Raw genomic sequence first — 18,258 nt, 5'->3', positions numbered from 1 at the left:
ATGCACTGGTATCAGGCCTGATACTAAGCTCCTGTACTCATACTCATTAAAATGCCCCGATTCCAAATGCCGATACCACACAGCAAAAAAAAAAAAAAAGAAAAAAAAAAGAAAAAAAAGAAAGTAACAAATACTTGTAAAATAAAATTGAATGGGCATAATTAAGTGTGAAAATAACCAAAGGATATAGTCAAACCAAGAATTCATCAGAGATATTATTATTTTTCTTGTTTTTTACAAGGGGGGGCAGGACACTATAGCATATTTATAGTAAAATAAAGTAAACTGTGACAAATTATACCCAGAAATTCTTCATACAGTGGACTACCAGTAAAACTGATACAAATTTGGGACCCTAAGTCTGGGTTTGCATGATCCTAGATGACAGCATGCCCAGGAGACTACAGGCTGTAAGGCTAAGGGTTGCTCAACTAAATATTGATAGTTAATACTGTCATACTAACAGCTGTCTTAACAGTTTTTGGTTGATTGTAGTACATTACATACATTTCTATCAAAGTTATCTAACATTATCAAGATGAATTTGTTCTGACACAGTTTAACTGTGTCATATTTTATTACCATCTTATAAACTATAGATAATAAACTGTGATAATGTCAAATATTGAAGGTGTCTGAATACATTTTGGTTTGACTATCTATTTAATAAATTAAGTTAACCAGCTAATATTATACATACTCTTTTGGATTCTGTAACCAATATTTCAAAAAAATATATCAAATGCAATAAAAAGATCGATATCGGTACTCTATATCGGCAAGTACCAAACATAAAAGTATCGTACCTGGCGAGTACTGAAAAAGTAGTATCGGTGCATCCCTAATTAATTAATTTAATTTATTTATTTTGTGATGACCATTAGGGAAACTTCTTCCTTATTGGCTGCTGTGTTTTAGTTCCGTCATGATGAAATGGTCATGTAAATTAGGAATATATGTTTAGAGCTCTGATCCCTATAGCTGCACCATGATACTGCCATGCTATCAGACGGTAAAACAGTTATAGACTTTTAACATTATTTCCATTGCACAAAAGGTTCTGGAAGAAGGTTTTTTTTTTTTTGAATTGTAAAATGTAAACAGAGAGATAAAAAAAAAATAATAATAATAAAAATGAATGAAAATGCTTCCTCTTATGATATTGCTTCTGTCATCAAAAGTGTTGTGATGAACAGTTTTAAAAAACTCCCACAACAGTTGCAGTACCACTTTATAAGTCATGGGAAAATTGTGGCCTAATGGTTAGAGAGTCGGACTCTTATCCCAAAAGGATGCAGATTCGAGTCTCGTGACAGCAGGGAATGAACAGTAGGTGGCAGGAGTGAATGTATCGCACTCTCTAACACTTTCAATACAACGAATGAGTTGCCCTTGAGCAAGGCACTGAACCCCTAACTTCCCCCTGGGTGCTGTAGCATAAATGGCTGCCCACTGCTTCGGGTGTGTGTGTGTGTGTGTGTGTGTGTGTGTGTGTGTGTGTGTTCACTGCTGTGTGTGTGCACTTAGGATGGGTTAAATGCAGAGCAATAATTCAGAGTATGGGTAACCATATGTGGCAACAAGTCATTACACTGTTACGTCACTTACACTATTATGTAATTTAAACCAATCATTTGTTTTAACATTGTACTCATATAAAAATAAAAATACCTGCATGCAATTACATCTGTTGTTAATTTCTATATTTACATTTATAAGTACACTGTTGACCCATAGTAGTTAAGGCCTCCTAATATAAAGTGGAACCAATGTCCTTTAGTACAAAAGTACAGGAACTAGCTACTCTCAAAACATACGCAGAAATGGTGCTGTGAGTATTTAAGACGTACTGCTGCTGCAAAAGTAGCATATATAAAATCCTTTAGCAGATCTATACATGAAAGCATGCTGCGAAAAGCTCTATTGAATACAAACCAGCCATTTAAATGTCAAGCAGCAAGCTTATTGGCTGTGTGCAATGTGAACTAATCAGCTGGTGCCAAGTAGTTTAATAATGTGAATATCATTAGTGCTATTATTAGCATTAACAACCCATCAGCCTACACCATCTAGAGTTTCATGACAGAAATTGCCATTTATGTAGAACCAATTAGAATTTGTATCATCTGCATCAACACCACTGCAATTTTGTTTGACATAGCATGCATGCTACCCTTAGGGTCAAAACTCTGACAAGACCAGCACTTTGGGGGATTTTTCTGTAATTTAGCATTTAAATCAGTATGTAAAACTTGTCTGGGCCTGTCCAACTTTCCCTGCAGACATGTCAGGTATCATCAGGTTTCAAACATCTGGGACTGTTGAGGTTTGTTGTTAGCCTGCATGGTCATGCTTAGTGACCTGTGTTTGTTTCCCCCCCTCAGTGGATCGTTCTGCTTCATCCATGCTGACAGGCTGATTTATTTGCACTCTGTCCAGGGTATGGTTGGGGAATAGGGGGAAAACACTCTAACACCTTCTTGTGCCCCACTCTTAACTGACTCTCTTCTGACATCAACTTTCTCTCTTCTGTCCGTGAGTGCTGCAGCCTGAAGATGAGCTGCACTCATGCAATTTTTCCTTTCCGGAGGAAAATTACTATAAACAATACCTATATTTTGACAGGAATGGTTCCAACAAGAAATGCTGAGGTGTCTGAAATACTGATTTAATGTCCACAAAGAGAGGAGGCAGAAACTCTATTCTATAAGCTAGTGACCTGCCTTCACACTGTTTGTTGAAACCCAACCTAGACTCATTGGAAATACATTTTTGCAACACTGTTATTATTACTATACCTTACTGCACGTTTCGGGGCAGTTTGAAAGTGAAAAGTCCAGTGAATGGTGCTAAAACACTGACACATTTTTTTCACACAGTCTCGTATTGCTGTGTTTTTATTACGTTGCTTGAGGTATGTATTGTGGTAGGTCACAATTCAAATATCCAAGGAGTGAAAAAAAGTGAATGCTCTATCGTGTTGAAAATATCACCTACACCAAACCCAACCTTAAATCTACCCAGTAGGATTAGCAAATGCAAAACTGGTATAAAAATTGATTTGTTGACGCAACCATGACATTTTAACCCTAGTTTCACAAAAATCATACCCGAGTTCTACACTTCTCAAGTCAAACTTCATACTGCGTGAGCTACTGAACAAACCTTCTGAATATAAAAACCCATACATATGAAGCTGGATATGTGACACTAACATGCAAAAGTATCAGTTTTCAAATGTCACACCATGTTAAAATAGTTTTGACTTCATAACTTGATATTCCTCAAATAATTTGTGAAAATTAGGCTTTATTAATCAAAACTGTGAAAAGGGAATTACAATTTGTCCTGAGTTTTACTGCCTCTGGTGTTTATTTTGAAAACTGAAAACTGCAGCGAATCTTATCTAATAGCTTTTTATTATTATTATTATTAATTATTATTATTATTATTATTATTTGCAGAAAAGTATTTTAAAGGCATGTATTTCCAATGTGCATATGTTGTTGAAACCTAAATGGACCTCAATAATGAATCGATTTGAAAGGACGCTCTACTATTCAAATAATCTTCTGCCATCCACAGTTCCCCATGTGAAGTGCACAGAAGACTTGAAGTTGATATAACTGACAGTGTTTGCTAATATAATGCAAAAGTTTTTTCATCAAAAAAAGTATATTTTGACATCCTTGGCTACCTAACAGGGGCCTTCTCTTTGAGAAAATAAAAAAGGTCTCAGAAAGGAGGAGTGGTTCTTTAGATAATTGCAATTATTAATTTTGGCCGGACACTGTTTCTTGGCTAGGATCCAGCTATGAGAATTGAGTGCTGGAGCATCAGCCAGTTCTGGCTGCCGTCCAAGAGCTGCTGCTGGTTTGACTGTGTGTTCAGACCTGAAGTGACTAGTGAGGACCAAGAGAAGCAGCAGCCCAACTACATAACAGGATATTATTTCCTGCAAATGCTGTGAGTTTTACACTGCCAGCCTAGTGTATAAAACAACCCCCTACCTTCCCATCCGGTCCTTTATACTGCTGTCTCTAGCCCCTTTGTCCACCGTCCAGGTGGCGGAACTGGTGCCCACTTCCATTTATTTGTAAAAACTGAAAACTGCAGCGAATTATCTAATAGCTTTTTATTATTATATTTATTATTATTATTATTATTATTATTTGCAGAAAAGTATTTAAAGGCATGTATTTCCAATGTGCATATGTTGTTGAAACCTAAATGGAACCTCATAATGATCGATTTGAAACGCTCTAACATATCAAATAACTCTTCTTGCCATCCAAATGTTCCCCATGTGAAGTGCACAGAAGACTTGAAGTTGAATTCGACAGTGTTTTGCTAATATAATGCAAAAGTATTTCATCAAAAAAAGTTTGTAATCATTAATAAACACACTGCACCTGCAAAACTGGAGTTTATTTGTAGTATGAAGTGCATTTATATGTCTATAGCATGAAACTCATGAATATTATTTTGACATCCTTGGCTACCTAACAGGGCCTTCTCTTGAGAAAATAAAAAAGGTCTCAGAAAGGAGGAGTGGTTCTTTAGATAATTGCAATTATTAATTTTGGCCGGACACTGTTTCTTGGCTAGGATCCAGCTATGAGAATTGAGTGCTGGAGCATCAGCCAGTTCTGGCTGCCGTCCAAGAGCTGCTGCTTGGTTTGACTGTGTGTTCAGACCATGAAGGACTAGTGAGGACCAAGAGAAGCAGCAGCCCAACTACATAACAGGATATTATTTCCTGCAAATGCTGTGAGTTTTACACTGCCAGCCTAGTGTATAAAACAACCCCCTACCTTCCCATCCGGTCCTTTATACTGCTGTCTCTAGCCCCTTTGTCCACCGTCCAGGTGGCGGAACTGGTGCCCACTTCCATTTAAACCCAAAGTCTCCTCTAAAATGTAAGTTAGACCTGACAGTTGGAAATGATAGGTACAGAAGCTGTTGCCACACTCTCAGATGATTAGAAAAAAAAGGAAAGGGAAGGGAAGAAAGAAAAGAAATGTACAAAAGCTGTTCCTGGGAGGGTATCTTTTCAAAAGGAATGAATATGTACAATTTTGATAATAATATGTACCCTTTAGGTACTACAATTTGCCTTCAGGGTACAAATATACTCCCCTTTAGAAGTAAATATGGCAAAAAATGGTTACCGTCCCACTGATAGTTTTCTCTCTCTCTCTCTGTCTCTCTCTCTCTCTGAGGGAACAACTCATTAAAGAGGGATAATGTCAACAGAAAGGGTCTCTGTTTTCTTATATAAGCGTGGGAATTTTACACAACACATGATTCAGAAAGTCACAATTCAAAAAAAAAAAAAAAAAACAGCTTCCAAGCATGTGGTATATATCTTTCGAATGAGATCTGTAAACATTTGTTGACTCTATGGTGCATTAAAAAGAATGAATCAATGGAGTATCATTTCAGAAGGAATCTTCTTTCCCCACTGGTACTCTTTATCACATTATCATTAACAATCCTCAAGCTTTTTAGTCTTTACACTTTAAGCAGCAGCTAAACACACACACACACACACACACATGCAAGCACACACTAAAACATGAGAGCGATCCATCAAAGCATTCAGAGCTGTCAGGGGTAAACAGGAGAAAAGGGCCGTAAGCAAGAATCTTCTAACACAGATTTGATTTGCCTCGATTTACCTTAAAAAAAAAAAAAAAAAAAAAAGAAAGAAGAGAAGCCTGCTGATATGGCTTCAGTCATTCTGCATTTGCCAGCAGGCATATGTCACTTTAGCGCCGTCAAAACTCTTATTCCCGGCTGCTGTGTAATCTGATTTACTAACAGAGGATGAGATGCTTGGAACACCAATTCTGGATTGTTATCAAAATGCAACTGACACGCCTATTAGCGCCTTTCATCGAGGTCTGACGTGTCACCAAATTATAAACTTTCTGAGCAATATTGCAAGGTTTTCTGTCAGATCCAATGATTTTTTGGGGGAGGAAGCCAGGTTTTTAGCATCCAGTCTGACCAGTGCTCCCTCCGCAGATGCTTTTGTGATGATGGATGCGAGCAAATATGAGAGAGAGACCTTTTCTCATCACACACATGTATTCATGTGTATGCACCGATCTGGCTTTGCAAGATGCACTGCATGTCGGGTAACCCGAGGGCTGAAATTAGACAAGGGGGTATTGCGCAAAGAAGAGCCATCTTCTAGTTTAATTAGACTTTTTTTGTCAATTTTTTTTTTTAATTTTTAGGGAAACTGTTCTAATGTTTTATATATGTGGACGTGAAGTTTGGTAATCAACCCTGGTTATTCCATTAACTGCTTGTGGTGAAAATTCCAGATGTAAAAAAAGGGGACATTATGAGTGAAAAACAGAAACATGGTTACCTCCAATTAGGACCCCTCTCCGTGTCCACTGACATTTTTTGGGGGTAATTGTGTTTTCATGATGGGACCCACTATATCACGCGAACAAACCACAGTCCTTCTGTCGCTTCAGAGGAGGACATGAAGAGGCAGCCTCTAATACATCCAGAAGATTGGCTGGTCAAAATTCAAATTACTGTGTGTGTGATGTCAATTATTCAAATAGACGCTATTTTTTAAATAGTAAAAGAGAAAGGAAGGCAAGATGATTTGGGGCCGGGGGAGCAGAGGGGGATGAGGGACCCACAAATCATGTTCTTCACGCTGGGAAATAACAAATACCAATCTAACACTTGAATGAGCCCTAACTCTCTGTACATATTTTGGCCTGACATTGCCTTCTCAAGCCAAGCATTAAATCCTTATCCATTGCACACAGCACTGATAGCTTCAAACATGAACCGCAAAAAGGACTATGTGTTTGTATATGTGTGCACTCTGCTCAGGAGCTTTATTTGCCCCTGTCCAAATGCTAGTCCAACCTGTCTGATTTACAGAAACCTGGCAACCAGAACCACAAGGTCACTTCATACTTTAACCTCGATGTACAAATGACCCCCTAAAATCTCTCTCCCCCTTCTGTTTTTTTGCCAGGTGGCCAACCTCGCCTGTTCCATTTCCAACAACGAGGAGGGGGTGAAGCTAGTGCGCATGGCTGCTACACAGATCGATAGCCTGTGTCCTCAGGTAAATGGCCTGAACGTTTGCTATCCATCCACTATTCAGGGTTCTATAACCTCTTGCAGCAGTTTTATACGGTGCTGACAAATAGTAGTTCACTTAACACATTGTGCCACTTATTCACTATAATGCACCTTTATTTGCAAAACTATTTATTCCATATAGCACTGTTTACCCGCTGCAACTACTGTACCATTGCCAAGAAGATATTTCCTTTAGAAGAGATGCCTGTGCACCTTTTTATTCCTCAAATGATGAAGAAGAGCATAGCAGGCACATAGCCAGGCACATCTCCAGACCTGTCATATTTATTAAAATATGACTCACGCTAGATTTTTTTAGCCATTCAAATTCAAAAGCTGTTTGAAACCCATTCAGCAAAAAAATTGAGGAATCAGTCAGAGGAGAAATCAAATGGAAACATAAAAGAGCCTTGGAAACATTAAACCATTTTTAAGAGACAACATGTACTATGATAATCATTTGGGGAAATGTGTATTAGAAGAATATGGTCTATTTAAAGTCAGTGTAAAATTGCATTTGCAAAGCCTTTTTTTGTGACGTATTTATGAGAAATGTAGAATTTGATTTTATCCGTTGGGAATTGTGAGAAGTTGTCCCCAAAATGAAAAGACTAATGACAAATTAGCAAAGCTGTCGGCAAAGTTGAAGCTTTCAGAAATCTCTTTGGAGTAACATGCACTAATCAGTTATTCACAACAAGTGTCAGAATGAAATCTGGACTGACCCTGGACTAAATTGGTTATGTGTAAGGCTCCAGTTTAATTGCGGTATTCAGATTCATAAAGTACTTTTACAGTTATTCTTTCTAACAGATCTCACATTCTGTGTAATAAACTGACCCTCCGCAAGTGAAGCTAGAAAACTCTGGAAGTAATTGTGCTGTTCAAGGTTGTTTCTTAGCGTCAAAGACTAATAAGAAAATCTGGTAAAGACAAATTTGACTCTTGACTTGAAACGTCATATGACTCAAAATTTTAAAAGCAGAAGCTGTTATAGGTTCATAAGGAATGCAAAAATGTGCAACATTTTTTAATTGAAAACATGCACATGGTTTGATAAAATGTATGTTTAATAAGAAAAAAAAAAGACTTGGATTTACTCTTTTGTTTATACCATTTGTCAGCAGCATGACAACAAATAATCTTGTAGTTTTTCATAGATTTAGGTAATTTAAGTAGATTTATTTTCCTTCTCACAGGTAATAAATGCAGCCCTAACGCTGGCCGCACGCCCTCAAAGCAAGGTTGCTCAGGACAACATGGATGTTTTCAAGGACCAGTGGGAGAAGCAAGTACGCATTCTGACCGAAGCTGTTGATGACATCACTTCAGTTGATGACTTCCTCTCTGTTTCAGGTAAAATGGAAACAGATTGCTATATTCTATTGTGAGACAAATATTGAGTACTTTCTGCCTGGTGATTAACAGGAGATCAAGCAACCATTTTGTATCCACCCTATTAAAACATTGCAAGGTTTTAAGAGCTGTTTTATTTTATTCATCCTTCTCTTGACGTGTAAAGTCTCCACCCTGAGTACAGCAGTAGAGTTTAGCCATGTCTATTTATCCCTCTGTATAATGGACACTCTAAAATGTCAGCTGCCTCCACCATCAAGATCCCATTATCTTGAATGGGAATGCGCATCCAATATCAATGTAAATGGCCATATAATTCAACATAAAAATGAACAGTTATGACCCTTTTCATGCGTAGTCTTGCTTTGAAACAATGTTCACACTCAATTGTTATTTTGTTCACATCTACTTGTTTTGCATTCATGAAAAAGATTATTGTATTTACAATGGACATACACTTGGTGCCAGTTATTGTTTCTTTGAAGTTTCAGCTGAGCATGACTCAAAACTATTTAAGGCTTTTAACAATAATATACAGAACTGGATAAAATTATATAGGTATATATCTTAAATGCCTTGCCTGCTATTTATATGCAGTATATATTATAGAATGTATGCTGTGAATGCATATGGAGAGGTTTTCTCTGATAGTCCACTGATTTTTGCTGATAAACAATATAATCATGTTTAATGTAAATTTTTCATCTTGTAATTATGGTATAAATTGAATTATATAATCCTCACAGTTATTTTCTTTGTAAAAGGTACGCCAACTTCACACTCTCACCTCCCACCTCTGAAAAAACTGCTCTCCTCTCCATCCACTTCAGTTTTTTGCCATATTTTGCTGGCGGAAGTGTAGTATATCCTGTCTGGATCCTGCACAAAAACTATTACAATTAATACTGTATATTTCAAGGATTTCCAGGGATTTCAAGGCAGAGATTATAATAAGTCAATACTAAGTATATAGCAAATGAATGAATGGAATCCTGGATGTTGTGGGCCAGATCTTTTGTGTATCTGACAGGTCTATGTGGGCTGGATGAAATGAAGCAGGAGGCAATATTGGTATTCAGCCCACTGCCTGTTGTCCAGAAACTGGTGTAGTGCATTCCAGTTTGGAAATATTCTCCTGAAAAACCTGTGAATAAAACATGCCAGGACTCAACAATAAGAATTTTTATATTATTATTATTATTCTTGAAATGCTGGCCTGGCCGGGGCGAGTATTTGAGATTAGCACTTGGCCTGCCAACACTTTCACTGGACACAAAATAAATTGAATGTTTTAGCAACATATTATTGTATGCCTCAGAAAGAAAATATTTGGAAAACTGACATGGACTGCATTTTTTTTTTTTTTTTTTTTTTTTTGGTTAACCATATTTTTTTGGTTATAGTTTATTTGAATAGTCCACCTTGAGAGTTTTACGGCCCACCTTGCATCTAGAACATCATGCATCTTTATCCAAATCTAAACGGAATAATAGACAAATAAAAACCATTGTTTAGGTCCACCCAGAAATGCATTTAGAAAGCTCAGCTGTGGGTCTGTTGTCTTACAAGTAGTTCAAGAAAAAATTTGAAGTGGTTATACCATACTCCACAACCCACACACATCCCCCATTGATTATTTTTATTTTTTTTAATAATAGGTTAACTTTGTTCAAATTTATCGGCAGTGCTTTAAAAAATGTCAAATTCCAAAAGTGACTACAGTTATTGGACAATAGTAATACTTGAATGTGTATCCTCTTTGTTTTATCTCATCTCTCCACAGAGAACCACATTCTGGAGGATGTGAATAAGTGTGTGATCGCCCTGCAGGAGGGGGATGTGGACACGCTGGACAGGACAGCAGGAGCAATCCGGGGCCGAGCCGCTCGTGTGGTGCACATTATTAATGCTGAGATGGAGAACTACGAACCCGGCGTCTACACAGAGCGTGTTCTCGAGTCCATCAAGCTCCTCTCTGAGACCGGTGAGAACAATGATCACACACACATCTGGATCCTGATCTTGTCTCATGCTCACTAAGGCATGAACTTATGGTAGAGTTGGGGACAGATGGACAGAGGAGATCAGGAAGCTCTTGGAAGAAGGAAGTTAGAGGAGAGAGGGGTAGACAGACGAGCAAAGATGGTGAGGCCACCTGTTCCCTCCTTTGGCACTCATTCTTTGGTTATTCGTTTTTCATCTGGTTTCCCCAACCCCTCCACCTTTGTCCATCTAGTGCCAGAATACAGGAGGCGGCAATTTAGACACTGACAGACAAGGCCGAGGGCCAAAACATACCTAGTAATGCAGAGATTTGTGCATAGCCTTCCCAGTGCTTTCAAGACACAATATCTGACAGGAAGCAAAAAAGCCTTCTATCTTAGGTGTTAATGTGTGAGAAACATCTCGCCTGACAATTTTTGATGTGGTTGTTCCATCTAAATGCGCTTCGACGATTGTTCGGAATCAACAAATGCAGGGTGGCTGGAAAATGAGCACTCAAAATGTTATTCTGGTGGCGGCGCATTGTCCTGCCTCCCTTGTTGTGTCTAAAATATTACATTAGACTATTTTGACAGCCAGCATTGTTTAGAAGAGCGAGCGGAATATGAGAGGAAGAAAATAGCAGTGCTGCTTTCAGGGTTGAGACTGCAATATTTTTGTTATCATAAAATTATTTCTTTAATCGTATTATTAGATCTAGACAGACAGGCAGAAAAAAAAAATTATAATAATAATGAATATCTGTGATGCCTCACCAACTGAAGGTATAAATAAATATGTAATGTGTCCAAATGGATCTTCCCTGGTTCTTCTCATCATCTTCAAGTCTAAAAGTTTTGTTCCTTCACATTACTAAAATATTTAAATTGATCATTTAGATTTCCCTGTAAAAAAAAAAAAAAAAAAAAAAAAAATACATTAAATTAAGTCAAATCGATGTGATTATGAGTGGTCTGGTGGTAAGATCCAGTAATCACTATAAACTCAGATCTGATCTTTAAGGTCAGGAATTGAGCCACATTTAGATCAGATTGTGTTGATGTGTTTGCATTGTATCCTGATTTCCGATTCTTATTGTCAGTTAGTTCTTAGTGAACCCTCTCATTTCATGTGTATCATATCCTTTAAATGTTTCCTCGGTTAATCCACATTGAAGGCCATGGAGTGCAGGAGATTTGATACCACCATCTGTGTTACACTGCTGCACAATGAGTCACATGTACTTCATGTCAGTTATCACTGAAAAGTATGAAACATTATATTTAGTTCCCCCTTTGTTTCATCTCCTCTCAAACAGGGACTTTTAGAGACTTCATGAGGACTAAACTCTTGCATTTCATTACCGCCTTCAGTCTTATATATATTTCTAAAGATGGCACACTCTTTTCCAGAAACCACATGTTGAACAGTTAATGCTTGCTCAGCTTGAATGAGAAACTGTTTTGCTAGTTGCTTCAGCAAAATCAAGAGAAATATCTGCATGCTTGATTGAGAGGGATAATTGAATTGTGAAAGGGCTGGACGCCCAGAATGGCTCTCATCTTTGATGAGGTGGTACTTTTCATTTAATTTCACTTTTTCTTTGTTTCCGTCTTTGTTTTGGGATGTTGGTGTCACCCGGGGCTGTCATCAGGGAAAGGGGCAACTGGAAACCTTTGACGAGAAGGACCCATTGAGTTCCTCTGTCATATAGCCTACTCATTAGGCCCAGGGGAGGGTTGGTCACCCATAAAAATTTAGTTCCATGTCCCATGAATGTAAGTGACAGCCATGGCGCCACAGCATAAATGGAATTGAACCATAAAGCATTGCAGCATTGATTCTTCTAGACCTTTCATTATTGCAGATGACTTGACACTCAAAATTTCAATGAATTTTTGAAAGTTTGCAGGATTAGGACAGACGTAGCATTGGGGTGAGGGCTTAGTGAATTAGCATTTTTGATGCGAATAACATCTGAACGTGTTTCCCCATTTAATTAAGATGTTTGAGACTCAACTAAGTTTTATTTATCTAATGAATAAAGTAGAAAATGTGCAGGGGCACAATGTTCCAGTGGGCAATTAGAGTGGCAATTAAACTGCAGGTACTGGTCTGTAGTTTTGTGTCACGACAGATGATCCCCTACAACAAAAGTTCAGGGTATCACTTTTTAAAAAGTTAGTAAAAACTAGCAAATCCATTTCCTCCAAAAGTGTCTGACAGGTTCCTATCAATTTCTTACCTTTTTTTTACGTTTCGTTCCTTATAGGCAGATGGACATCTTTTAGCCTCTTTGGAACATACACATTATTATTATTTTTTTTTTATTTTTTTATTTTTTTATGGCAGTGTAAATATTACAAAAGTCCAGCTGGTCCAAAAATCTATACAGATACACTGCTAAAGGAACTTCAGCACACAGTGCTCAGGAATCTCGAATCGTGTCCTTGAGCTTGAAAATCAATTCTAATAGCAATGCTGTGATGACTTTCCCCTCTCTCTTTATCCTTTCCATCCTCTTCCTGATCCAAACTAATCTTCATGCAGGAAAAATTACCCCATCATTAAGGTTATGCCCAGGCCCCCAGTAGATTAAAAATTTGAAATATGGCTGATGTAATAGTGCCAAGTAGAAGGCAGCAGTAGCAATACTGTCATGGAGTATGGCAGAGTGAGTAGGGCCCATGCCAAAGGGTGACCATGCAGAGATGAAATATGGCCACCTAATCACTGCCCTCCGTCTAACACACATACAGACTCGTATATGATTTTTTTTATGGCAAATATAGTGTTTCACTGACAGGTTGAAGGCCATGTTTGCTCAGGTACCAAAAACAGCAATGATTTCATACAGCCAAATGACCCTACAAAAAATATTTTTTCCTCAGCATGTCACGACCCAAGTGTCTGCATGGTGAGAAATGGGAGGTAGCACATGCAAAAACAACAAGAATAATAGAATTAGTTCATGCCTGCCTACTACAATGAATGCAGCTGTTTGTTTTTTGAAAAAAAAAAAAAAAAAGAACGGAAGAAAGAAATGCAGATCCTGAAAAAAGTCAGTGCTAACAAATTCCACAGCCTAAGGACCAAAATGTAAATGAAACCAAAGTACAAGTGACCCCACTGTTGTCAAAGGAATCTGTTTTCCATTTCGAATTACTTGGAGTGTTTTGTAAGACCTATTAGCATTAGGAATGTCTCATTGCATTTTAAAGTATATCATTTTGAGCCCATTAGGCTGATCTGACCTCAGCCTCTCAAACAGAAAAACCCAGTTTAAGGCATGTTTCATCTAATTCACCTCAGCATTGTGCGATATCCCAAAACACTTTTTTTTAAAAACATAATTTGAAGGCTCATAGAACAGATCTGACTGCTTGCTTTATCTGGGGTTAAACACTTTAAGAAAATAATCCCTTCCAACATGGTTTTTATTAGCTCCTTTCAGAATTCCTCACTGGTCTGAGTTAAATTTGCTCCTCACTAGCAGCAACTTTACTCATTAATGGCTTGAAGAACATTTAAATATTTCTATTTAAAAGTCACTGCAAAATTCCCCAAAGCTCATTTTTACGCCTCTTCAGTAAGTGGATTAAAATGAATTAAATATGTGTTAAAGCAAGATGGGGTTAGAGAGAAGAAACAAAATCAAATAAAGAGCCTTTACATTTTTGAATGTTTTGCATAATTTTGTATTTCTTATGTGTTCGTTTGAAATTCAAATCAAAACTTGTACATTTATGAGGCAAATAGGCAAAATGGCTGTCAGAGAGGATCCCATACTGGTCCCCTTTTAAAGTCAAACTCAAGTCGGATGCCTGTAATCAAAACCATCATGAAAAATCACAAGCCAAGTCATTTCCTGAATATCTGCATCTGCTATTATTGTGAATGGCTCTCCGGGCTTTGATTTGGTTTGATGGCTGAAGACAACACTCTAGAATTTTCCTGTCACAGGAGTGTCCTCGTAAGACCCACCTTCCCCACTGAGAAGTGTATCTTGGGTCATAATATCCTAGTCCCTTGCTTTTAAAAATACAGAGACCTTCCCCTCCTTGATACATTTGTTGAATATTTTAAGAGCATCGCTTTGGAGCTTGCTCAAGGGTTTAATACGAGGCTTTTTACTGTGTCCATCTTTTTTTCATCATCCAGCAAGTGGTCCCGGGCATTGATATGAGTGTGACTTGATGTAGGGGTTAGATCACAATATGGTCTCCCTCCACCAGTGATATTGCCATGGAAACACTACATTTTTCCTTCACTTTGGATATTCCCCCCTTCCTCGCCTCGGGTATGCAGGCAGGTCAATCAGTATCAGGTCCAGTGCTTGAGCGTGAATCGGTGGGCTGCGGTGCATACTTGTTTAGTACACTCCAACTAGAGACCTTAAATCATCAACCCTATTATTTACTCTTAAGTATTAAAGGTTTAAAGCTTAGGATTCATAATAAGATAGTGGGAGCTCTGTAAAATGCTATTAACATTTTATATTGACATTTCACAGAAATTAAATTTACTTAAGTCTCCATTCACTGTCATGATGGAGCATTAGCTGTAAGTATTTTATCAAAATGGTTACACCAAGGGTAAGTGGTCCAAACACATTTGTTCAATGCAAACGTTGAAATATGGCTCATCATAAAAACAGATCAAACTGATGTCACATTAGTAAGCCTTTCCCAGCCCTCCAGCTGCACTCAATCAATGTCTGTCAACATTGTTCGTACTCGGCTCCTGTCTTTGTCAAACAATCCCTTATTACAGCTAGCATTTAGTGCCCATTTCTGAGGAACAAGTGAATTAAAAGAGGGTAGAGAGCGAGATGATGTAAATTTTTTTTTTTTTTTTTTTGTCTGCCCACTTTGAGTGATGTTGGTATCACTTCAGGATTTTATAGAGTCGTGAGGCCTTGGCTCACTGAAGGTGAAGTGGTTAATTGGCAAACGTAGGGTGCCCCTTCCACATATTTTCAGGGTGACATTTTCTCGTCTTCCTCTCCCGCTGATGTCCTCGGGCCTGACTGACAGGGAGGAGACGACAGAAATAGATGTGCCGCCTGAATTTCGACACTTAGCTTCTTAAGATCACATATTCTCCATTTTTCTCACCTCTCACCATGTCTTTTCTCTGATATGTTTGGCACCTGAGGGGAAGGCTGGCTTTTGAGGGATGTATGTAATCCTTTTTTTATGTGGGTTTTTTCTGTGTATCTGTCTTTCTGTTTTTGCTTTCTTTCAGCCTCTACTTAATTCAATCATCTATGTTCTTCTTTCTCACCAGTGATGCCACGCTTTGCCGAGCAGGTTGAGGTTGCCATCGAGGCTCTTAGCACCAGCCCCCCACAGTCATTCGAAGAGAACGAGTTCATCGACGCCTCTCGCCTTGTTTATGATGGAGTCCGTGACATCAGGAAAGCAGTCCTTATGATAAGAGTGAGTATCATACGAGGTCCTTGCTATTCGCAAGCAGGGCTTTGACTGTGCCTATTGCCTCAGTGGTTTGTGTGGTAAATAACAAAAATCATTGAGCACATTTCAATTGAAAATATTGTGGGTTATGACCCTATGATACAAAGCCATGGTTCTCAGCTGATAGGTCACATTTCAGGGGATCTGTGGATATATGATATATAAAGTTCATCACATTTTCTTTAGAAATTAGTATTGTTTGAGTGAACATAAAGAAATGTTCTCGGATCAAATATCAAAATCCAGCATAAAGAATTATTTATACTTGGCGAAAAGGTAGTGAGCGTGATATTGTAAAGAAAATGTATTTCCAAAAATAATTACTGTAATTCCTCAAATAAAAACCGGTAGTCAAATAAACGCCGGGCCTCTTATAGTGGCCGGGGGTGTGGTCAACACGGACAAATAAAGGGCGGTCTTAAATAAAGGCCAGGGGAAAATTTGTGCAGCAGAGCCAGATAACGAACGTACACGCCCACTGCCGGAGCAATTCTCGTTCTCGAGTCAAGAACCGGTTGCATCGGTTGTCGGATCACCAGTACACTGAAGCGAGAAGCGTTTCTGTCAGACACGTCCGATTTGAGAACCGAGGAGCTGATGATACTGCGCATGTTTGATTCAGCGTGAAGCAGACTGACACAGAGCGCGTCTGAACCGAACTGATTCTTTTGGTGATTGATTCTGGACTGATTCTGTGCTAATGTTATGATCTCTGTCCACTGGAACGCTATCGCTTTTAATTTAAAACGGGTTATTTAAAACAATTACTTATCCAACAGATGGAATTAGAAATAAAGGCCTGCCTCTAATAAAAACCTGCTTCAAATAAAAGCCTGTTACCTTCTGCAGCTAAGGTAAATAAAGGCTGCAGCTTTTATTTGAGGAATTACGGTAATTGGCTTTTGTATTGTCACTGTAATAAAGCCAAAGCAAACTATTAAAATATTATACTGAGAATGTTAAATTTTTTATTGAAAATTGTTTATAATAAAATACAAATAAATAAACATTTGAAATGTAGAATAGTTCTTTTTAAATATAGTGAAACAATAAAATAAATATCTTTGACACCCCTAAAACAAATAGTTGCGTAATATCCCTCTTGGTGGTTTCCTTGAACACAATTTCAAAACCCTTGATGTAATGTAGGAATGTAATATAAGTTAATGTTGTTAATGAAAGTTTTTTTTTTTTTTTTTTTTAGAAAAAAGAAAAGAAAAGAAAAATTAAGTGGATGCACTAGATTGTGAATTAATGCTAAAAGTTAGTATTTATGTGGTATACGTACAACATATCCTTGGTATACAATAAGAATATGTTAGAGTTTTGTTTTTATTTATGTCTTTGCCTGTTGTGTATATTCTATTTACCAAAACTGTCATGTTTCTGGTACAATATAACTAACACTTGTCTTTTTGTTACACAAATACATTTTCTAAGATGTATTCTTCCTCCAGGAGAACATCAAGCCATATTGAACCATGTGTTATCTGTAAATAACGTCAAGCTGAGCTTGGAGATGGTTTGTAACTGAGAGATAATTGTAAATAGAGATCCTACTTGGATTTACTTATATATTGATTTTCTGAACAACCCTCCACCCCAAAAATTAAGCAAAGAGATAGGTCATATAGAGCGGGTACGCTTTCTGCCACCCAGAAAAGCCATTGCAGTCACCATGTGATGGTGACTGCTTTTAAGGTTTGAAAATAGTACAGCTCCCAGAGTAGAAGTGAAATGAAAATACCAGTTCCCTATCTGTCGGTCACTACGAGTTATGTCGACCGACAAATGGGGTCTCACTTGGGAGGCCAATCATCTCTGATTTTAAGAGAAAACGCCAATGAAATTGGCAAGTGGATTAACACACCTGAGCCACTCCCCGTGCCAGCGGGTATAAATAGGGCGACAGGTGCATCCACTCATTAGATTTTTGCTTCGGAGCCGAGTAGTCGATGAAGAAGATCACTACAAAGCCATTCATCTTTGTTTTTGGTAGAGCTGTTCCTGGTCGGTGTGACGGCGCGTTACAGTGGTGTCCCTGCGAGCGGCGATTCCCCTGGGCGCTTCGGCTAAAAGAGACAGTTCTCTAAAAGAGCAAATCACGGACGATTCGCGTCTTTTTCAAGATGCCGTTTCGTCCGTGTCCTTCTGGATGCGGTCGTTTCCTGTCCTCGGTTGACGGTCACGAGCGTTGTCTGCAGTGTCTGGGCGTCCAACACGCTGAGGCTGCGCTCGTGGATGATTCATGCGTCTACTGTGGGCGTATGAACATGGCAGCGCTGCGATCGCGTCTCTCACTCCTCAAGGGGAGTGC

The 18,258-nt window shown here is 38.3% G+C and overlaps 1 protein-coding gene across 1 annotated transcript in view; it reads left to right on the top strand.

Moving 5' to 3' along the window:
- The window catches only part of LOC113083699 (catenin alpha-2), a 99,337-nt gene that overhangs the window by 62,811 nt on the left and 18,268 nt on the right, over positions 1 to 18,258 (top strand). The window contains exons 3-6 of the mRNA XM_026254681.1: positions 7,016 to 7,108; positions 8,325 to 8,481; positions 10,265 to 10,465; positions 15,754 to 15,905. Coding sequence (XP_026110466.1) covers positions 7,016 to 7,108; positions 8,325 to 8,481; positions 10,265 to 10,465; positions 15,754 to 15,905 — 603 coding nt within the window. The remainder of the gene's footprint in view (positions 1 to 7,015; positions 7,109 to 8,324; positions 8,482 to 10,264; positions 10,466 to 15,753; positions 15,906 to 18,258) is intronic.

This window comes from Carassius auratus, unplaced genomic scaffold (assembly GCF_003368295.1).
Source record: "Carassius auratus strain Wakin unplaced genomic scaffold, ASM336829v1 scaf_tig00039107, whole genome shotgun sequence".
Taxonomy (NCBI): Eukaryota; Metazoa; Chordata; class Actinopteri; order Cypriniformes; family Cyprinidae; genus Carassius; species Carassius auratus.
This window is presented reverse-complemented; position numbering and strand designations above follow the sequence as displayed.